Below are 18,225 nucleotides of genomic sequence, written 5' to 3' on the forward strand. Positions count from 1 at the left end.
AGAGTTATCAGTACATTTGACCCCAAAGAGGAAAGAGACCCATATAATTTATGAAGAGAGAGAAAAGAATAAGACACATCAAGAGCATAAACTTCCTCTTATCTAATAATAAACATATTCTTCTAAAATTCACATTCACCACTTTGGTAAAAACAATAAACATGTGTAATATATATATATATATATATATATATATACGTGCCCAAGGTAGAGATAGGGAAAGTACTTTTTTGAAAACTAGATAGGGAAAATATTTGATATAATTAAGCTATTAAATTTGACATGTGGCTAACTCAAATCATTTATACCTTATTCAATAGTTAAATATTTTGATACTTTTCAAATTGCCAAAATAGGTGTGATAGAACTGCTTTAAATATATGTTGACATCTATAGTTACCATCTAATATTGTATGTGATTAAGTTTTCTTTCACTCATGGAAAAGCTTTTTTAGTCATAATTAAAAAAGAAATCAAAATAATTTAAAACAACATGTTTCCCTTCAACCACCTTGACGAAAAAAACATTTTCACCTTGGATTGGGTGGTAAAAACATTCCTCTTAATTTTAAATTATAGTTATCATCATATTATTACAGATAGTACATATATAACTATTTTTTTTTCCTTAAGAAAGAATCTTATATGCTAGTGTGTGTCTACATCTAAATATAGTAGGTACAAAAAGACTACATTGCCCCACACTATAAATACTTGTGTGTGCCCTCCCATCAGTCATGTATGCCCATTCGTGTGTATCTACATATGTGGGTAGCATTATCTTGCCCTAATTTGTAAAATGAAAAAAAATGATATTTTTTCTTAAATTTAATCTGAAATCAAAATTGATACGATTTGATACGGCCCGATATATCGGTGACAGTGACCAATGCCATCACCTATACCGTATTTAGCTATACAGATTTAAGAAAAAAAAATGTATTCTTGAAATAGTAAAAAAATAAATACAAATTATTTGACATCACAACTCCTCAAGGGTGTCAAAGGAAATAAGGAAAGATTGTAGAGAGAGAGAGAGAGAGAGATGAGAGGGGTATATGGATGGATTGGGAGAAAGAGTAGCGAGTGCAAGTAATGGCGGTGGTGCAATATCTCCTCTTCTAAATAGAACTCTATAAGCATCTGCAACTTCTTTTCATCTCATCCTGTTTTACCAGTTTTGTTTCTATACGGAAACTCTATAAATCTATCTATCTATTCTATACAGAATTATTATTATTATTATTATTATTCTTAATAGATACCGATCTCATCTCGTCGTCACTGGAATTTAATCACAAATTCCAAAAGAACAAGAAAGGAAAAATAAAGTACACGCAGCGATAGAGAAAGAAAGAGAGAATTATAGAACCCTAGTTTCCCTCGAGTGCTGGAGATCAAGGGAGAAGGAGGAAGAAGAACCTTTAAATCTATATAGGTACGGTTGTAGTAACCTGTAAATAAGATTATATAACGAAGAACGTATCTCCTTTCCTTTTTTTTTTTTATTGTTTTATTTCGTTATTCTATTCTACTCTACTGTTAATCAAATCCTTATTTGTTTTGATTTCGCTTGTTTCCTTTTTTTTGATCGATGATCGTCGATTGTTGTCATAGGAGATTTGAGAGTTTTGATTTTCTTTCCCCAGATGGTGTGTTTGAATTAGAGTAATCGGTGTGAGACCTTAATTAATGATGGTTTTCTACTTTTCTATATCTTTTCATATTTGTTTTTAGGCAAGGATTGGATTTTCTATATCCAACTTAGAGTTGGATTGGAGTTCAGCGATTTGCATTGGTCGTAAGTTTTAGGCTCTATTGTGTTATGCAGGATTCTACCTTCCTTGCCTCGTAGCTGGACTTGGTTTCTTATATGGAAAATCGGGGTCGTAAACGAGCCGAGCTTGCCGATCAATTGCGAGCAGATAAGCGGGCTTGTAGCTCATCAGAGTTCAGGCCTGGCTCTTCGAGTTCATGTATTCATGCCCATACGGGTACCACGAATTCTGCCTCTGAAGCACCGGAATGCGAAATGGAGACTTCATCCTCTGCTTCTGCATCAGGGCGATCAGAAGGAGAAGCCGATAGGGATTCAGGATATGGGTCTTGTGATTCTGACGGATTGGATGACTCTGAACATAGACACAGAAGCTTCCGCGAGTATCATCCTCGAAGATCTTCTGGTGACCATGCCAAATTCAAAAGGATTCTGTCAAGCTTAGAGGACGATGCTGAACCTGGTAGCCAGCTCGCGTCCCTCACGGAGCTGTGCGATCTCTTATCATTCTGTACTGAGGACTCTCTATCTAGTTTCTCCTCTGACGCCTTCGCTCCTGTTCTGGTCAAGTTAGCTAGGCACGATAACAATCCGGATATAATGCTCCTTGCTATCCGGGCTATTACTTACCTCTGTGATGTGTTGCCCCGATCTTCTGGGTTTCTTGTCAGACATGATGCGGTTCCTGCTCTTTGTTCTCGACTAATGGCAATTGAGTATTTGGATGTAGCAGAACAGGTATACTTGATAACGGTTCCTTGAACTTCACCTCACTATTCCTTCTTGATGATTTATTTGGAATATGCAAATTACGTTATTCTTTTGCTTCTTATGCAGTGTTTACAAGCACTGGAAAAGATCTCCCATGATCATCCACTTGCATGCTCTCAAGCTGGGGCAATTATGGCTGTCTTAAACTATATTGACTTCTTCTCTACAAGCATTCAGGTGAGAGCAGCTTTCTTCACTTATTATTATGGTGGTGATATATATATATTAATTACAACAACAACAAATATAACCTTATCCCAACTAATGGGGTTAGCTATATGGATCTGATCTAGAAAAAAGAAAATAAAGAAGCAACAAAAGAAGAATAAGAAGTAGAAGGGGGATAAGAGAAGAAGATAAGATAGTAATCACAAATGCATCATAGGAATACCTCCTACAAGGGGTCGGCTACCCGGGTCCTTGTTGTCCACAAAACTCTATTCATGGTCGTACTAGAATTGAGCCACACCATATGCATGTCTTTTATCACCACTTCGTTAAAATATATAATATATATTAGTTAGGAAGATTCTTATTTTTCGTGGCCAGTGTGTAAACACACATTAATTAGTTGATGAAAGATATGAATTATGTCCTTCTCTGCTACATAACAAGCTTTGAAGATGAGTTTATTCTTAATTCTGCAACATAATAAAAGTGCATGGGTTTTTGGACTGATTTTTGTTTGTCTGCCTCAGAGAGTTGCACTTTCCATTGTTGCAAACATATGCAAGAAACTTCCATCTGATTGTTCTACACCTTATATGGAAGCAGTTCCTATTCTGTGCAATCTTATCCAATATGAGGACCCAAAGGTATTATTCATTTTGTTTCTACTTGTGGATTAAATAATCTCTTTTAACCTATTTCTTCAGTTTGCCTATTACTAAGTTGATATTCCATTATTTATTCCCTATTTTTTAATATAATTAGGCATCTATGCATTGCAATTCTGGGATTGCACTGAATGTCTCATTCTGAGTTTCCCTTTCCTTTTTCATCCCTTTAAATTGCACAGCTTGTTGAAAATGTTGCCATGTGCTTGATACGAATAGTGGAGCGGGTGAGTCATTCGCCTGAGATACTGAACGATCTCTGCAAGCATGGAGTGATACATCAAGCTACAAATCTTATTGCTTTAAACAGCAGAACCACTCTCGGCCAACCAATTTACTCTGTATGTAGTTTCTTCTTTATTTTTTATTTCCTCAGCTTTTACAGTTGTAATCTATCTTAAAGATGTTTGAAATTTATTCTCATTGATTTGCAGGGTTTGATTGGGATGCTCGCTAGACTTGCCTCTGGTTCAGTTGTAGCTGTCAGGACTCTTTTTGAGCTTAATATATGCACCACACTCAAGCATATTTTGTCTAGTTATGATATTGCACATGGTTTGCCCTATCCTGTTACGGGTGATGCACATTCCAATCAGGTTTTCAGTCTCACATCTAAGAATTTATCTTTGGCTATTGGTGTTGCAATCCTGTTTGATGCTTTTACAACGTTACAAATGATTCTTGTGTAGTGACTAATGACAATTCACTAGACACACACACACAAAAAATAAAAAAATAATAAATAAATAAATTTGTGGTAGTGATAGAATGAGTGGGTCGGCATTTTTATTCATTCATGAATGTCAAGAGTCTTGCACCAAAAAAAAAAAAAAAAAAAAAAAAAAAATGAAGAATGTCAAGAGTCTTACTATTCACTTGAGCAAATAATGTAGCTCTTGAAACCCTAATTCTCACATTAGAAATCTGTGTAAGATAAGATGCCAACAGGCCCATGTCTTAGGGTGTGTAATGGAGAAACTTGGGACAGAATAGATAGGTCTCGGACTAGCAGATGAAGACAGATCTCTCACAATGGATAGCTGAGATTCATTAGAATGTAAAGTATGATAGAATCAGAAAATAAACATGTAACTATAAGAAAGTCATAATAAGTAGCAACCTGAATAGGAAAGATATTAGAAGAATACCGGAGAAGACAACTCTGAAATTGGATAACTTAGTAGCAGAGTTCAGAAGATTCAAACAGAAACAAAGATCAGACAGGAAGGGAAAAAAGGGTAGAGCAGGCTACTATATTAAAAATATTAGAAAGAGTACTAGGAGAAACAGAGTAAATCGGTTGACCTGCAACAGAGTAAAATTGGCTGTTGAATCTCTATCAAACTTTACCTGTGATAACAATAACAGAGAAAGAGAGAGCAGGATATCCAATGGGGCATTCTAATCACTCAAGGACATAGTTGTCGAGGCATCGCCAAGGTGACGACTTGGCGTCTAAGCGGTTTGCCTGGGGCCTAGGCAACGATCGCCTTATTGCATTGTATGTCGCCTTGTGTTTTGACGCTTTTTTTATACCAAATATCATTTAAGTAAATGTTTAAAATATTTACTTAAATGATATTTGGCATAAATAAGCAAATATACTCTATTTGAATCTAATAAAAATAGTTTAAAATCAAATTCCAAAAGGATAAAAAGTTAACCCCCCAGTCTAAGGACAAAAGTTGGATTTTGGTTATAGGGGCAATTTTCAACTTTTAAATATTGGGGTTTTTCTCAATTATGAAAATTTTATAAATCCTATCATGTTGAAACATTGCTAAAAAACCAAAAGTTCGGTAAAATAATCTTTTGTTTTGATATTCATAAAATTCAGGCGATTTTAACAACATTCGCTCACTTTAAAATAAGTTTGATTGGAGTATAACTTTATCATTACAACTCAGATTTAAATAATCTTAAACTTGTTGGAAAACTGGTTTTCTATTATATCTAATACCAAAAGTCTTATGTAAAAATAAAATCATTTGATCAGTCAAATGTATTATAGAACAAGAGCATTTCTCTAAATGTTGATTTTTTATGATTTGATGTGGCTAAATGTTGATTTTTAATGCCTTGATGTGGCTTGATGTTGATTTTTTTATGATACAAGGTATATCTAGCTTACTAAATAATTTTAGATAATAGGAAAAATAAAAAATAACACTTGGTCGCCTTGTTCGCCTTAAGGTGGGTGCCTTTTCGCCTAAGCGCTTTGACAGCCCTCCAATGCCTTGGTTTGCCTTGGCGTCATGAAAACTATGCTCAAGGACCAGGGCTAGAGAACCTCATGTAATCCAGTAACTAGAGATTAGGGACTCAAAATTGAAACCAATATCTATCGCCTTCCCAAATAGCACCCTTGATTAACCCATAAATAGTTGTCAAAATTAGTAACTACAAGATAGCATCTAACAGATTTAGTAGGTAGAAAATAGAAAGTGAAATTTTCACTAAGGGACAAATTAGAAAGAAACTGAAATGTGAAGTTCAGATTTAGTAACTGTTGGGAATAGAAAGTAGGAACCAGATTTGAAGAAATCAAAGGGTTACCATAATAGTAAGTTGCTGAAAATAGAAACTCAGATTTAGTAACCAAAGAAATTAAGTCAGAGGTGGGTGTAGAAAATAGAAGCTAGGACAGGTATGTTGGTACTGTAGTCCGTAGGACACCAAGGAGAGTAATTTGAGTTTATTTAGTATTATAATAGGTTTCCATTTCAGAAGATGTCTTTCTTCTATATATGTGTAACCTGATGGATGGTATAGTGCAGATTTAAGAATTGAATGAAAGAATTGGGTTTTGTTTGAAGAGGGCCTGCATAGCCTTGTGTGACCTTCCCACTCTCTCTTCCTGTCTCTGTGCTCTCTCTTCTTCTACCTAGTTGCTGTTCCTGCCACTGATGACATTACCAGGCCGAGAAGGAAGTGATCGAACTCCCTGATATTCTTTGGATTTGGCCTGAGATCCTGATCAAGGGGCAGCCCATTCATATGCGATTCTTACTTGAGGGTTTCATCTCCCAAATCATCTCCTGTGTGAGTATCAAGTCGAAGCAATGAATTCTTTCTCTGTTTACCACTAGGCCCGATTTCAGAGGGTTATCTCTCCCTTGGTTGCTAATTATTGGAACCATTAGAGTATGGATATGGGAGGGCTTTGGAGTAGTATCCTCTGCCTGGAATTGCATGGAATAGAGCTGCGGTGTGGGAGAAAACTAGTCTGCTACTTCATTCTATTCTCCGGCCTTTCTGCCCAACGGGCGGTTGAAGACAACCTTATGATAGTGCTTCTAAGTCTTTATTATGTCTGTTTCTAGGTTTTCCCCTCTTATTCTATTTAATCCTTTAGTTAATTTTGGTTCCAAGTATACCCTTGCTCTTTATCTCCAATCTATTTTATATCCTTCTTCCTTTTAACCTCACTTCTGTCCTTTAGGATTCTCTCTATTAAAACCCTTCCGCTCCCTTATGAACTTCATTTTATTTGCTGAATTGCCACCCTCTTTCGAAACATTGATATATTTATTGGTTTGCCACTTAACTTTGATTTGGGTGTATCCTTGTTTGGGTGGGCCACAAGAAAACCAATAAGGGTTATTCCAACCTGGGTTCGCATCAGAACCTCACCAACTCCAGCATTGGCATCCCACCAAGGTTTCCCTACTACATCCCAGTTCCCACAGTATAGCAGGTTTGAATCCCACAAGACCATGCTCCGTCTCTCACAGAACTCACAATCTCGAGGCTAAATTATTTATCGAATCAATGTTAGTGGGTTTGATACCCCTACTCTTTATTCATTACTTCATGGAAACAAGTAGAATAGGAAACCCCTATGCATGGTAGGGAGAATCCTTACAACTTAAGTCTCTCTTCAAAATAGAAGCTATTCTAGAACACTACAAAGTAGAAATTAACTACTTAATCCCGTAGAAGACTAAAATCCCTATTATTTGGGATTATAGAATTCACCCATTACAATAGTAAACCCCAAAATATAAACCACTTGGCTTATAAAGTTCATTGGACAGTCAAATTAATCCATTCTTGGTCCAGTTTGATGGCCTGGTATGCTGCTGGCCTTGTTCTTTTGAACTGTGTTAATATCAGAAGGCAGAAAACAAGATGGAAAAGGGGAGTTGATGTGTGAGAGAGAGAGAGAGAGAACGATGGGGGTGGGGGAGTAGTTGACACAAACACACAAACTCTGCAAAATAATTCTATTGTATTCCATCAATGGGGTGATTACAACTTATGAAACTTGTAGGATTGAGTTTTTCTTAGGCTAGTGTGAAGGAGGAATTCCTTCATCGATGGTCATCTTTGAGCTTGAATGGGTGCCTGAGAATAGTAAGCATATTTCAGACCTACAAAATAATGGAGGGGGGGTGGGGAGAATGACAATAGATTCATGGGTGAAGGAAAACGTACCCCAAAATTCTAAAACATATAGAAACTAACAAGAATTAGAAACTCAATAGATACTATGACTCTTTAATTTCCCAGATCGATGAGACCAAATAAAATCTTCTAACACTAGGAGTGACTTGCGATGGACATACTTATGCCCCAGGTGATTTAGATAAATCATATAAATGTGTGTTTTATTGGAAATATGCTTTGGGTTGGGCCTTTGATCCCATGTGTTTTCTTTGTAATGGGCACTTTATGGGTCTATAATATGGGCAGAGGCTAGGCATATGGGATTAGTTAAGTGACTTTATTGCATTATTTTAATTGTTACTTATTTGTTTTAATTCACACCATGAAGAATCTTCACAATCCTTTAGTTTTCTGTGCCTATGACCTTGTGAATGGAGAAGGTCCACATGAACCTGACATAAAGGTCAAAAGTCCCTGTTTAAGAAGGTTCTTGTTGCCTCCTCGCTTTTTTACTCCGCAATCTGTATGAATTATAAGGTGGCATCTATACCAAAGATTTTCTCGTTTTAAGTCCATCTTGTTGTATAAAATTCTCAGACCTTCAGAAACTGATATTTGATGAAGATGGGATTACTTTTTGAGTAATTATTAGGACTGTATGTAATTGAGCGTCATCTACAGCTTTAGGCTGTGGGGCTTGTGGTATAACTTATAAGTGGGCATGTTTTGTGTTCCTCTCTTTTTCTTATGGTACAAAGAAATAAAAATTAAATTATCTTTTTCCAGTAGTCTTAAAAAAGGGATCATTACTTTTCTATTAGTTGTTCACACTTCACAGTTAGAGTGAATTTCAAATCATTTGATTATTAAAAATTTGGGTAAGAGATCGTTTCCTGGTTGCGTGACCCCTGCGCACAGGGGCATCAACATGAATGGGATTTTTGGTTTCACAAGGGGTGGGGCGGTAATTTTGTGCTCCCTAGTCTGGGCACTGGGGCCATGCAACCAGGCAGCTTTCTTTTTCCCTAAAAAATTTATATGCTGTGAAATCATTCCATTTCATTTGGATATCATCACATCTAATAGTTAAGGTATTGAATTTTACTTTTTATTTTTTATTTTTTATTTTTTTTTAATGTTAAATTTGATGGATGGCTTTGAAATTGTAACAACTAGATTAGATGGTTTTACATAAGAAGGGATCTAATAGGTTTTTCATTGTCATAGGTACATGAACTTCTCAAGTTGATAAATGAGCTTCTTCCTTCTTCAGCTAGAAGCAATGAAGATATTCAGCTAGTTTCAGATAAGGAGAAGATTTTAATGGACAGGCCTGAAATTCTGAGACAGTTTGGGATTGACATCCTTCCTGTCTTGATCAAGGTTGGTTCTTGATGCCCAGAGGCTGTATTGTGGTTTTCAGTTTCCATAGCTCTGTAACATTTTCTTCCTTCCTGGGACAGGTGGTTAATTCTGGTGCAAATTTATATGTTTGCTATGGCTGCCTTTCTATTATCAACAAGTATGTTTATTTCAGCAGATCTGACATGCTTCTTGACTTGGTTAAGAATACCAACATTTCAAGGTGAATGATGTCCTCCATTTGAGTCGATAAATATGGCATCTGTACTGAAACTAATAGTTATTATCTGACTTCAATTGGCAGTTTTTTGGCTGGTGTGTTTACAAGAAAGGATCATCATGTATTGATCTCTGCTCTAAGGATTGCTGAGACTGTGCTGTTAAAGCTTCCTGATGTTTTCTTGAGTTCTTTTGTAAAAGAGGGTGTTGTGTATGCCATTGATGCACTTCTTACACCCGAAAGAAGTTCGCAGCTCATGGTACCAACGTCTTGTGGCATCTTGATTGGATCAGACCAAAGATTAGCTGCAAAGGATGTACTTAGATGTTTATGTTTTGCTTTCGATGCTGACTGCTCTTCCTCTTCAGAAAAGCGAGACTGCAAGCTTGAAGATGATTCTGTTCGCATTCTAGCAATGCACATAAAGGCCACCTACTTTCTTACAGAATCACAGAACTCTGAGATAGGACTGACTGAAACTCTGCAGAAACTTCGAACTTTTTGTGCGTTATTAACTGATAATGTGAGCATATCCATTGGTAATGATGTCTATGCTCAACAAGAAGAGAACTTATATCATATATTGCATCAAATAATGGCAGAGCTTAGTGGAAGGGAACCAATGTCCACTTTTGAGTTCATAGAAAGTGGAATAGTGAAATCACTTGTAAATTATTTATCCAATGGCAAGTATCTAGAGGGAAAGATAGATCCCCATGCCTTATCCGCTCATTTTCATTTTGTGCTAAAGAGGTTGGAGATGTTTGCTAGGTTTTGTCTTTCCTCTACTGGTGGAGTTTGGGAGGACACACACCTGGCAGTTCTAATACGGAAATTGCAGTGCGCATTTTCTTCTGTAGAAAAATTTCCTGTAATTCTAAGCCATGTTTCCAAGCCAAGAAACACCTATGCTACTGTTCCAAGTGGTCGTTGCACCATCCATCCTTGTTTAAGAGTTCATTTCCTGAAGGCTGAGGATGAGTCAGGCCTGTGCAATTACCCTGGAGATGTTCTAACAGTCGAACCGTTTTCTTCTTTAGATGCCATTGAGGGTTTTCTGTGGCCTAAAGTTAGCTCAGGTGGAGGTGAACATATCAATTTGACAAGTCAGTCCTCGACCCCTTCAAAAATTGGTCTGCCTCTTCCTCAACATGCTGATGCAAGATCTCATCAAGTCAACATTCAAAGTTACATGGGGAAGATTAATGACTTGGAATCTGCTTTGCCTGCGATGCAGGTTGTTGCCATGCTCTCGGTCTGTTGTTTAAGCCCAAGATGGTTTCTTTATAATTAATTTTTTAAAGAGAGTTCTAAGATATAAATTGTATTAGAGAAATCAGTTTTATTTATTATTATTATTATTATTTTTTTTTTTTAAAGAAATTTTCAACAGAAACTTTGGTTATACAACCAGTCTGTTGTCTGTGATCAGTGCTTCATTTCATTCACAATTTGATGCAGGAAGACATGGCTGAATTGTCCCATTCTTCACTAGAAGGTGAAAGAGCAGGTGACGTAATACAAGCTATTCCAGGTGATACAAGTACATCCCTGAACCAAGCATGTTCCGTAAGTCATTGACTTTGTCGTTTTCAGTTCTAGTTTCTTCCATTTCCATGGCCTTTTTGCATCTCTCTCTGGTCTGTCTCCTTTTCTCTCGTTTGGAGAGAAAAGCTAGCATCATATTATTACTTTTTTGTGTTTCAGGGCTCTACAGCTCAAGACGTACAATACATTCCAGTTGAGGATGCCAGCTTGAGAGTTCAAGATTCAGCTATTGGTGAGTCCTTGAACTGAGTCTTTTTATTTTTGTTGTTGGGGGGGGGGTTCCTTTGTCTCCTCTAGGTTGACATGCACTACTGTTGAAAAAACTTGAAACCATGCAAGATAAGTTTTGTTAGTTTTCTATTATCAGTTCATACATTCTGAGTGATATTTGCACTTCCATGCAGCAACTACCTCCAATCTTGCGTCTAGTGATGAACATATACAAGGTAGAAAGTATTTCACATCCTGTAGCAATGGTGGTTCTTCCCCAAAATTGATTTTTTACATAGAAGGAAGACAGCTGGACCGGTCATTGACCCTCTATCAAGCAATTCTCCGACAACAAGCAAAGGCTGAGCATGATGTAATTGTGGGTCCAAGATTCTGGAGTGAAGTATACAAAGTAACATATAGAAAAGCTGCAGAAGTGCAACAATCAAATCCTCGTGTTCATGGTTCTAAAATTTCTTCCACGTTGGATAGACTAGGAGCATTTTGGCAGGATGTTCCATTTTTCTCCAGCATGTTGATTTCTCAACTTCCTTGTGACTTGGAGAAATCAAATCCATGTTATGATATATTATTTCTGCTCAAAATTTTGGAAGGCCTGAGCAGGTTTGCATTTCATCTAATGTCTGGTGAAAGAATTCGTGCCTTTGCTGAGGGGAGAATCAATGATCTGGATGAATTGAAGGTTGCTGTACCTGCAATACCACGGACCGAGTTCGTAAACTCTAAGTTAACTGAAAAACTGGAACAGCAAATGCGGGACCCGTTAGCTGTGTCTATTGGTGGAATGCCTTCATGGTGTAGCCAGTTAATGGCTGTATGCCCATTTCTATTTGGTTTTGAAGCAAGGGTTAAATACTTCCGGTTGACAGCATTTGGTTTCTCACAAGATCAATCTCATCCATGGTCACACTCGACTAATAATAATCCAAACACCCCAAATGACAGGCGATTGAATGGTCTTACTGTGCCTCGTAAAAAGTTTCAAGTTTGCCGAAGCCACATTTTGGACTCTGCTGCACAGATGATGGAACAGTTTGCCCGGCATAAAACTATCATCGAAGTCGAGTACAATGAAGAAGTTGGCACAGGGCTGGGGCCAACAATGGAGTTTTATACCCTGGTTAGTCAGGAGTTCCAAAAGGTTGGTTTGGGTATGTGGAGAGAAGACTACAATTCTTCCACTTCAGGGAAAAGCCTATATATTGAAAGTTCTGGATTGTTGGTGTGTCCTTTTGGGCTTTTTCCTCGTCCATGGTCAGATTCATCAGGTACCTCAGATGGGATACAGTTCTCTGAAGTGATAAAAAAGTTTGTCCTTCTTGGACAGGTTGTAGCAAAGGCTCTTCAGGAAGGAAGGGTCCTAGATCTTCCCTTATCTAAAGCCTTCTGTAAACTCATTCTTGAACAGGTGCCGTTTTCATCCATAGTTGGTACTTCTGATGACTTTCCACATTAGCCTGTATATGGTAATGTTGACTTTTGGTGTTGAAATTGACTATCTGTCTATAATTTTCTCATATAGGATCTCAATATATTTGACATCCAGTCATTTGATCCTGAGCTTGGAAGAACCTTGCTAGAGTTTCAGGCTCTTGTTGATAGGAAGAAATTATTTGAATCTGTTTCTGCGAATTCCACTACAATTATGTCAGAATCATGTTTCCGAAATACCCGAATAGAGGAACTCTTCCTTGAGTTTACTCTTCCTGGCTATCCTGATTATATTCTAGCCTCGGGACCTGATCACAAAATGGTAGGGCCCCTCTTAGCTTCTTGGTAATGTTTTTTTCTTCTGTTATTCCATTTGAGGAACTTGACCCCTTTACTCAATGTTTCTCAGGTAAATATGGATAACTTGGAAGAATTTATTTCACAAACGGTGGATGCAACTGTAAATAGTGGAATTGACAAACAAATTGAAGCTTTTAAATCAGGATTTAACCAGGTAAGTTCCCTTTTATAAAATGAATGGTCTCTGTGCAAATTTTTGTCTTCTTATCTAATCCCCTCCACCCCTCCTCCCAATTGAGGAGAGCTCCATGGGGTGATGGGAAAAGCTATTCTTTCACTTTAATTTTCTTAAACAAGCACTGCTAGTCAGCACTATATGATTACCAAATCTGATGTGATGTACATGGTTATTTTAGTATACGATTCTCCAGTATTGACAATATGATTAATTAAAAAGAGCGTAGTTTCCTGTCTTAATTTTGTTACTAGTATTTGGCCTATATGATTGTTTAAAAAAGATGTATGTCTCCTGTCTTAGATTTGTTACAAGTACAGGCATTTAATTTTGTGATATATCTCTTTGGAAATTTTAAATATGCCATATTCTTCTCTGAGAGAAAATCTCATGGAGTTTATGGCATTTAATTTGCTTCGATAGGGGCATTTGTTCATTATAATGCTTTGGCCATTCCCCTCATTCAGTATATAGGTTTAAGGGTGATACAAATATATTTGATATATCACCCAGCTTAAATCTTGACATTAGAGAAAGGTGTGTAGTTTGTATATCCTTTTGTTTCATGGATAGAATATTTTCTCATTATGAAGTTCATTAAAAATAGTAAAAAAACAACTCTCTTTCTTATTATAAGAAGCCGTCGTATTATTCAGTAATTTGTGCTTTAGTCTGTGGACCTATAGAGTATTATCCTTGTAGATATGCTTGATGTAGCAGAATGGTAGTTTTAGATATTGCCAAAACAATATAACTAAAGGAATTGAAAAGTGAAGGAGATGGACCCGGGCCAGATGCCAGATGCCAGATGCAGTAATTGACTTAAAAAAGAAGAGCTTCTAATCCATATAGGGGCCCAATTCCAGGCTTAAGTTTAGGCCCAAAAGAACCTGTTTTCAGCTTCTTCAGGTCCGACTCGCTCCTAAGATTCTTGTGATGTGAAATATGTAATTGCTTATGAGTCTAATACATGCCTACAGGCATTTAGCTTAGTGATTACAGTTTGTTTAATTGTTAATGAATTATAATTACTGCCTATAATTGCTCATGCGTCTACTACATGCCTACGGTTTGAAGGGCAAGTTTTGAAAACGAGCTCTTGCAGAGCTAGGAGGAACAAAGCCCCATCCTAGATGTGTTCATCTTGGCAGTGTTTAAAGGGTGTTCAATGACGTTCAAGTAGACCTAGGGGATTTGAAGCATCTTGTATGGCTTTACTTTCCAATATGAACGGGACTGAATTTTTTAAGCCTGAAGCATAGTTGTCATGGCCAATAGGCAACCCTAGGTGTTGGATTAGCGCCTAGGCCCCTAGGCATGCAGTATATGACTATATGTAATATAAGAATGATAATTTTATATAATTATGCTTATATGTAACATAGAAACCATATCAATGCAATATTTTATAGTATAGTAATGACCTAATTTGAGAAAAACAACATAATATGAACAAAGCATATTTGTCAAAAAACAAAACAATAATCATAAATCAATGTAAACTCGTGTAGTGTCAACTAGGCATGCTATATCGCCTTGGACCCAAGAAAGAGCCTAGACACCTAGGCAACGCCTTGACAACTATGGCTTGAAGGTGCTTGTTGGGGGAGTGTACATACAGGACCTACAGGGAGATGAATCATATCATTTTCCAGTGCCAGTGTCATATGTTGAGGGGTTTGGACTTTTGGTTGGATCCTTTGTATGGGTTGGGGAAATTTTTGAAGATGGACAAGAAGAATGCTAACAATAAGGTATGTTGGGAAGCTGATCTCATGTAGAAAACTGTCATTTTTTATTGATCGGCTTTTATTTTCTCATACAACCTCTACGTCATTTTTATTTATGGGCTTTTATTTTAACGTACAACACTGATATCTGTTGCATGGCAGATAAGGTAGGAACAGATCATGTAAAGCCTTGAAAATTCACTCTTTTGAAAACTGGTTGACATAGAGCAACCCAGTGCACAAGGCTCCTGCTACTGCAGGGTCTGGGAGGAGTAAATGTACGCAGCCTTACCCCTTGCTTTGCAGGAGGGACTGTTTCCAAGTTTCAAGCATGTGACCATGTTACAGTAGTGCAACTTAACCGTTACGCCACACAGGCTCGCCACTCTGAAAACTGGTTGAAATATGCTGAAAATTAGAGGGAAAATACCTACACATTAGGGGGGGGGGTTTATATGGTTGAGCTAGACTCTTCTGGAGACTGGAAGATAATTGACTATGCGCTTTCAAACATTTGGATTACTGGCACATTATCTTTCTATGCAGCACAAACTACAAGAGGCATGCAAAGAAACACACCCCCACCCAAAAAAAAAAAAAAAAAACAAGGGGAATACCCACATACTACATCTCCCCTCTCTAGAATGTGTACAAGTTACAGAATCTGATGGTTCACCATGTGAAAGATCAAAGAGACTTTTAACGAGGTCTGGATGATGCATTCAAATTCCATTTTGTGGATGGTAATCCTAGTGCTCTCATCTCTTAGATGTCATTTGGGGAACTTAGTTCATGGGGATTTTAAGGATGGGCAGATCCCTTGTGTAGTGCTATTAGTATTCTTTCCTTGGTTTAATTTATCCGTAAAAGACAGCAAGGACATTGTTGCCTAGCTCCATAAGGGTCAAATTATTTACTCATGATGGGAGTGCGGATCAGATTATTTGGAGGCTTGGAGTACACGCCAACTCCTAGGAATGAGTTTTCATGTGAATCATCAGATGGTCATTTTCTCTTCCTGGGAAAGAAGGGAATAACAGAATATTTGAGTACCAAGTCTTACTCCCATGGATAAAAATTCTCACCTTGCTCAACTTTTCTTTTACCTTTTCCCTCTATCTAGCATGATAAACTACTGTTCTTCTCTATTTCTATTTGTTTCAGGGTTTCCATAACCTCGTTCTTCAAGGAACTTATGAGAATATTTGACAAAATCCTGTTTTTGTGCCTCTTTATTTCATTTTGATGTACACAACTTGTATAGGAGGGTTTTTTTCCCCCCCCTCTAAGTGATGAAAAAAATGCTATTTATTTTATTTATAACTATAAATAAAAGAAGTTTAACATGTACAAGGTTTAAAACCACCAAAAGGGTACTTCATATAAGAACTAGAAATTTCATATTTTTCCCCTTTAAACTCAACTTGATACAACCCAAGCCTTAACCCAACTAAATGAGGTCATTTCTGTACACCCACCCCCCCCCCCCCAAAAAAAAAAAAAAAAAGACGGGAGATCATTCCATTTTTTCTTTTTCATGATCCAACACAGATAGCTATTGAGTAGCTCGAGAAAATGTTTCATTGTACCAGATTAAAGTACATGTTTTAATGTGACTATAGGACTTCATGGTGACCTCTTAAATGATAAATTACTTGATATGCAGGTGTTCCCTGTTAAGAGTCTCCAGGTTTTCACTGAAGAGGAGCTTGAACGTTTGTTATGTGGTGATCAGGATGCTTGGGCTGTATGTATCTATTGATATATTGTTTGATGAGTGCTGACCAGTGTGATACAATAACTGACGTCTCATATTTGTTGTTTCCTTGCAGTCCAATGAGCTCTTAGATCACATCAAGTTCGATCATGGCTACACATCTAGCAGTCCTCCCATCATGAATGTTAGTATCGATCTATCACTCTCTTTCCTGGAGCCAAGACATGTGATTAATTACTCACATTTCCACCTTAAATTGCAGTTATTGGAAATTATTCAAGAATTTGAATGCAATCAGCGGCGAGCGTTCCTTCAGTTTGTTACTGGTGCACCTCGTCTCCCGCCAGGAGGCTTAGCAGCTTTAAACCCGAAACTGACAATTGTTCGCAAGGTCTGCCTATGCTCGTCACTATCTCACTTGTTTTTATCCCTTTTTTTTTTGTGGGGGGGGGGGGGGGGGGGGGAGAGGATGTGTTTAAATATCTTCAATCTCTATTGATATGTTTTGCCAATTGGTTGACTTTGTTGTCCCTATGTTTTGTACTGTTTCAACAGCATTGTGGTGAGTGGGCTGATGGTGACTTGCCAAGTGTGATGACATGTGCTAACTACCTGAAACTTCCGCCTTACTCTTCGAAGGTAACATTTCATCAAGCCTAACTGACATGATTTGTCATATAATGTGAAATAATATAAACATGTTCTAACTCATTTATTTCTGCAGGAAAGGATGAAGGAGAGGTTATTATATGCTATAACAGAAGGACAGGGATCCTTCCATCTCTCTTGACTTTCCAACTGTGAATTTGTAATTACTAGTCTAGGTAGTGGTGTCAATGAAAGGAATAGTAGCAGTAGGTGGTTGGTGGTGTTGGCAATTGAACTAGGAGGTGGGGGAATGCAAGAAGACCCCATCTTCTTTGGTGGCATGCTGGTGTATATAGGGGAGGGAGCAGTTATTGATTCAGTCTGTGGATGAGTTGTACAGTTTAAAGTGAAGGGTTCTGAGAAATTCTCATCCAACAACCCTTCTGTGTACAGAGCTCCAGTGTACAGAACCATTTACTGTAGTTAGTTTATGGCCCTACTAAACACTTTGCAAAAGCATAGATATTACCTTTTTTTTTTATTATGAAAATGTGCTACTATTTCCATATTTAAGGGAATGAAAAAATAGTTTTTGGACCGTTTAAAGTTTAACAGAACCGAAATTAATTGCTTCGATTTTTTATTTTGACAATTTATCTTGGGTTTTTTGATTCTAAATCGGAAAACCATTGGTCCCAAACCTATTAAAAACTGATAGACCGCATAGAAATTGAACTGAAACTCCATTGGACCAATACGAAACCATTACACCATTAAAACTCGAAAGAGTTAGGGAGTCTAGATTTCTATTGTGTGTTTCTGATTTTGAATTTGTTTATTATTATGGTTTAGCCTTAAACCGGTTATGCAATTCAATCCGAAGAAATCAATTCAGTAATTGACGATTTTGAAGACTGTCTGGTCTGGTTTCAGTGATTGAAACAGAACCATTTCACCGGAACAGAATCAATAAACACCCTTGTTGCAATTCTTAGAGGTGGGCCTTGGAAAGTTTTGGCATCAACGGAGGGGATTCACAGATCCTCCAGATGTAGAGGGCGTAGGGCTTTGAACCCAAATACGGTGCCAG

General features: G+C 37.4%; 1 protein-coding gene across 2 annotated transcripts; it reads left to right on the forward strand.

The window, feature by feature from the left end:
• Positions 1-1,069: 1,069 nt before the first annotated feature.
• Positions 1,070-17,747, forward strand: LOC122057747 (E3 ubiquitin-protein ligase UPL4). Of its 2 annotated transcripts, none has more exons than XM_042619978.1 (19): positions 1,070-1,438; positions 1,832-2,515; positions 2,615-2,725; positions 3,247-3,363; positions 3,567-3,725; positions 3,819-3,980; positions 9,001-9,156; positions 9,237-9,358; positions 9,440-10,610; positions 10,817-10,924; positions 11,063-11,135; positions 11,308-12,542; positions 12,657-12,887; positions 12,975-13,079; positions 16,497-16,577; positions 16,663-16,731; positions 16,810-16,938; positions 17,103-17,186; positions 17,272-17,747. In XM_042619978.1, the coding sequence occupies exons 2-19, from the start codon at positions 1,874-1,876 to the stop codon at positions 17,335-17,337; spliced, it is 4,821 nt and encodes a 1,606-aa protein (XP_042475912.1). In that variant the 5' UTR covers positions 1,070-1,438; positions 1,832-1,873; the 3' UTR covers positions 17,338-17,747. The 2 variants fall into 2 exon arrangements, with proteins under 2 accessions (XP_042475912.1, XP_042475913.1); XM_042619979.1 differs by having other exon boundaries at positions 9,440-10,592.
• Positions 17,748-18,225: the final 478 nt, after the last annotated feature.

This window comes from Macadamia integrifolia, chromosome 12 (assembly GCF_013358625.1).
Source record: "Macadamia integrifolia cultivar HAES 741 chromosome 12, SCU_Mint_v3, whole genome shotgun sequence".
Classification (NCBI taxonomy): domain Eukaryota; kingdom Viridiplantae; phylum Streptophyta; class Magnoliopsida; order Proteales; family Proteaceae; genus Macadamia; species Macadamia integrifolia.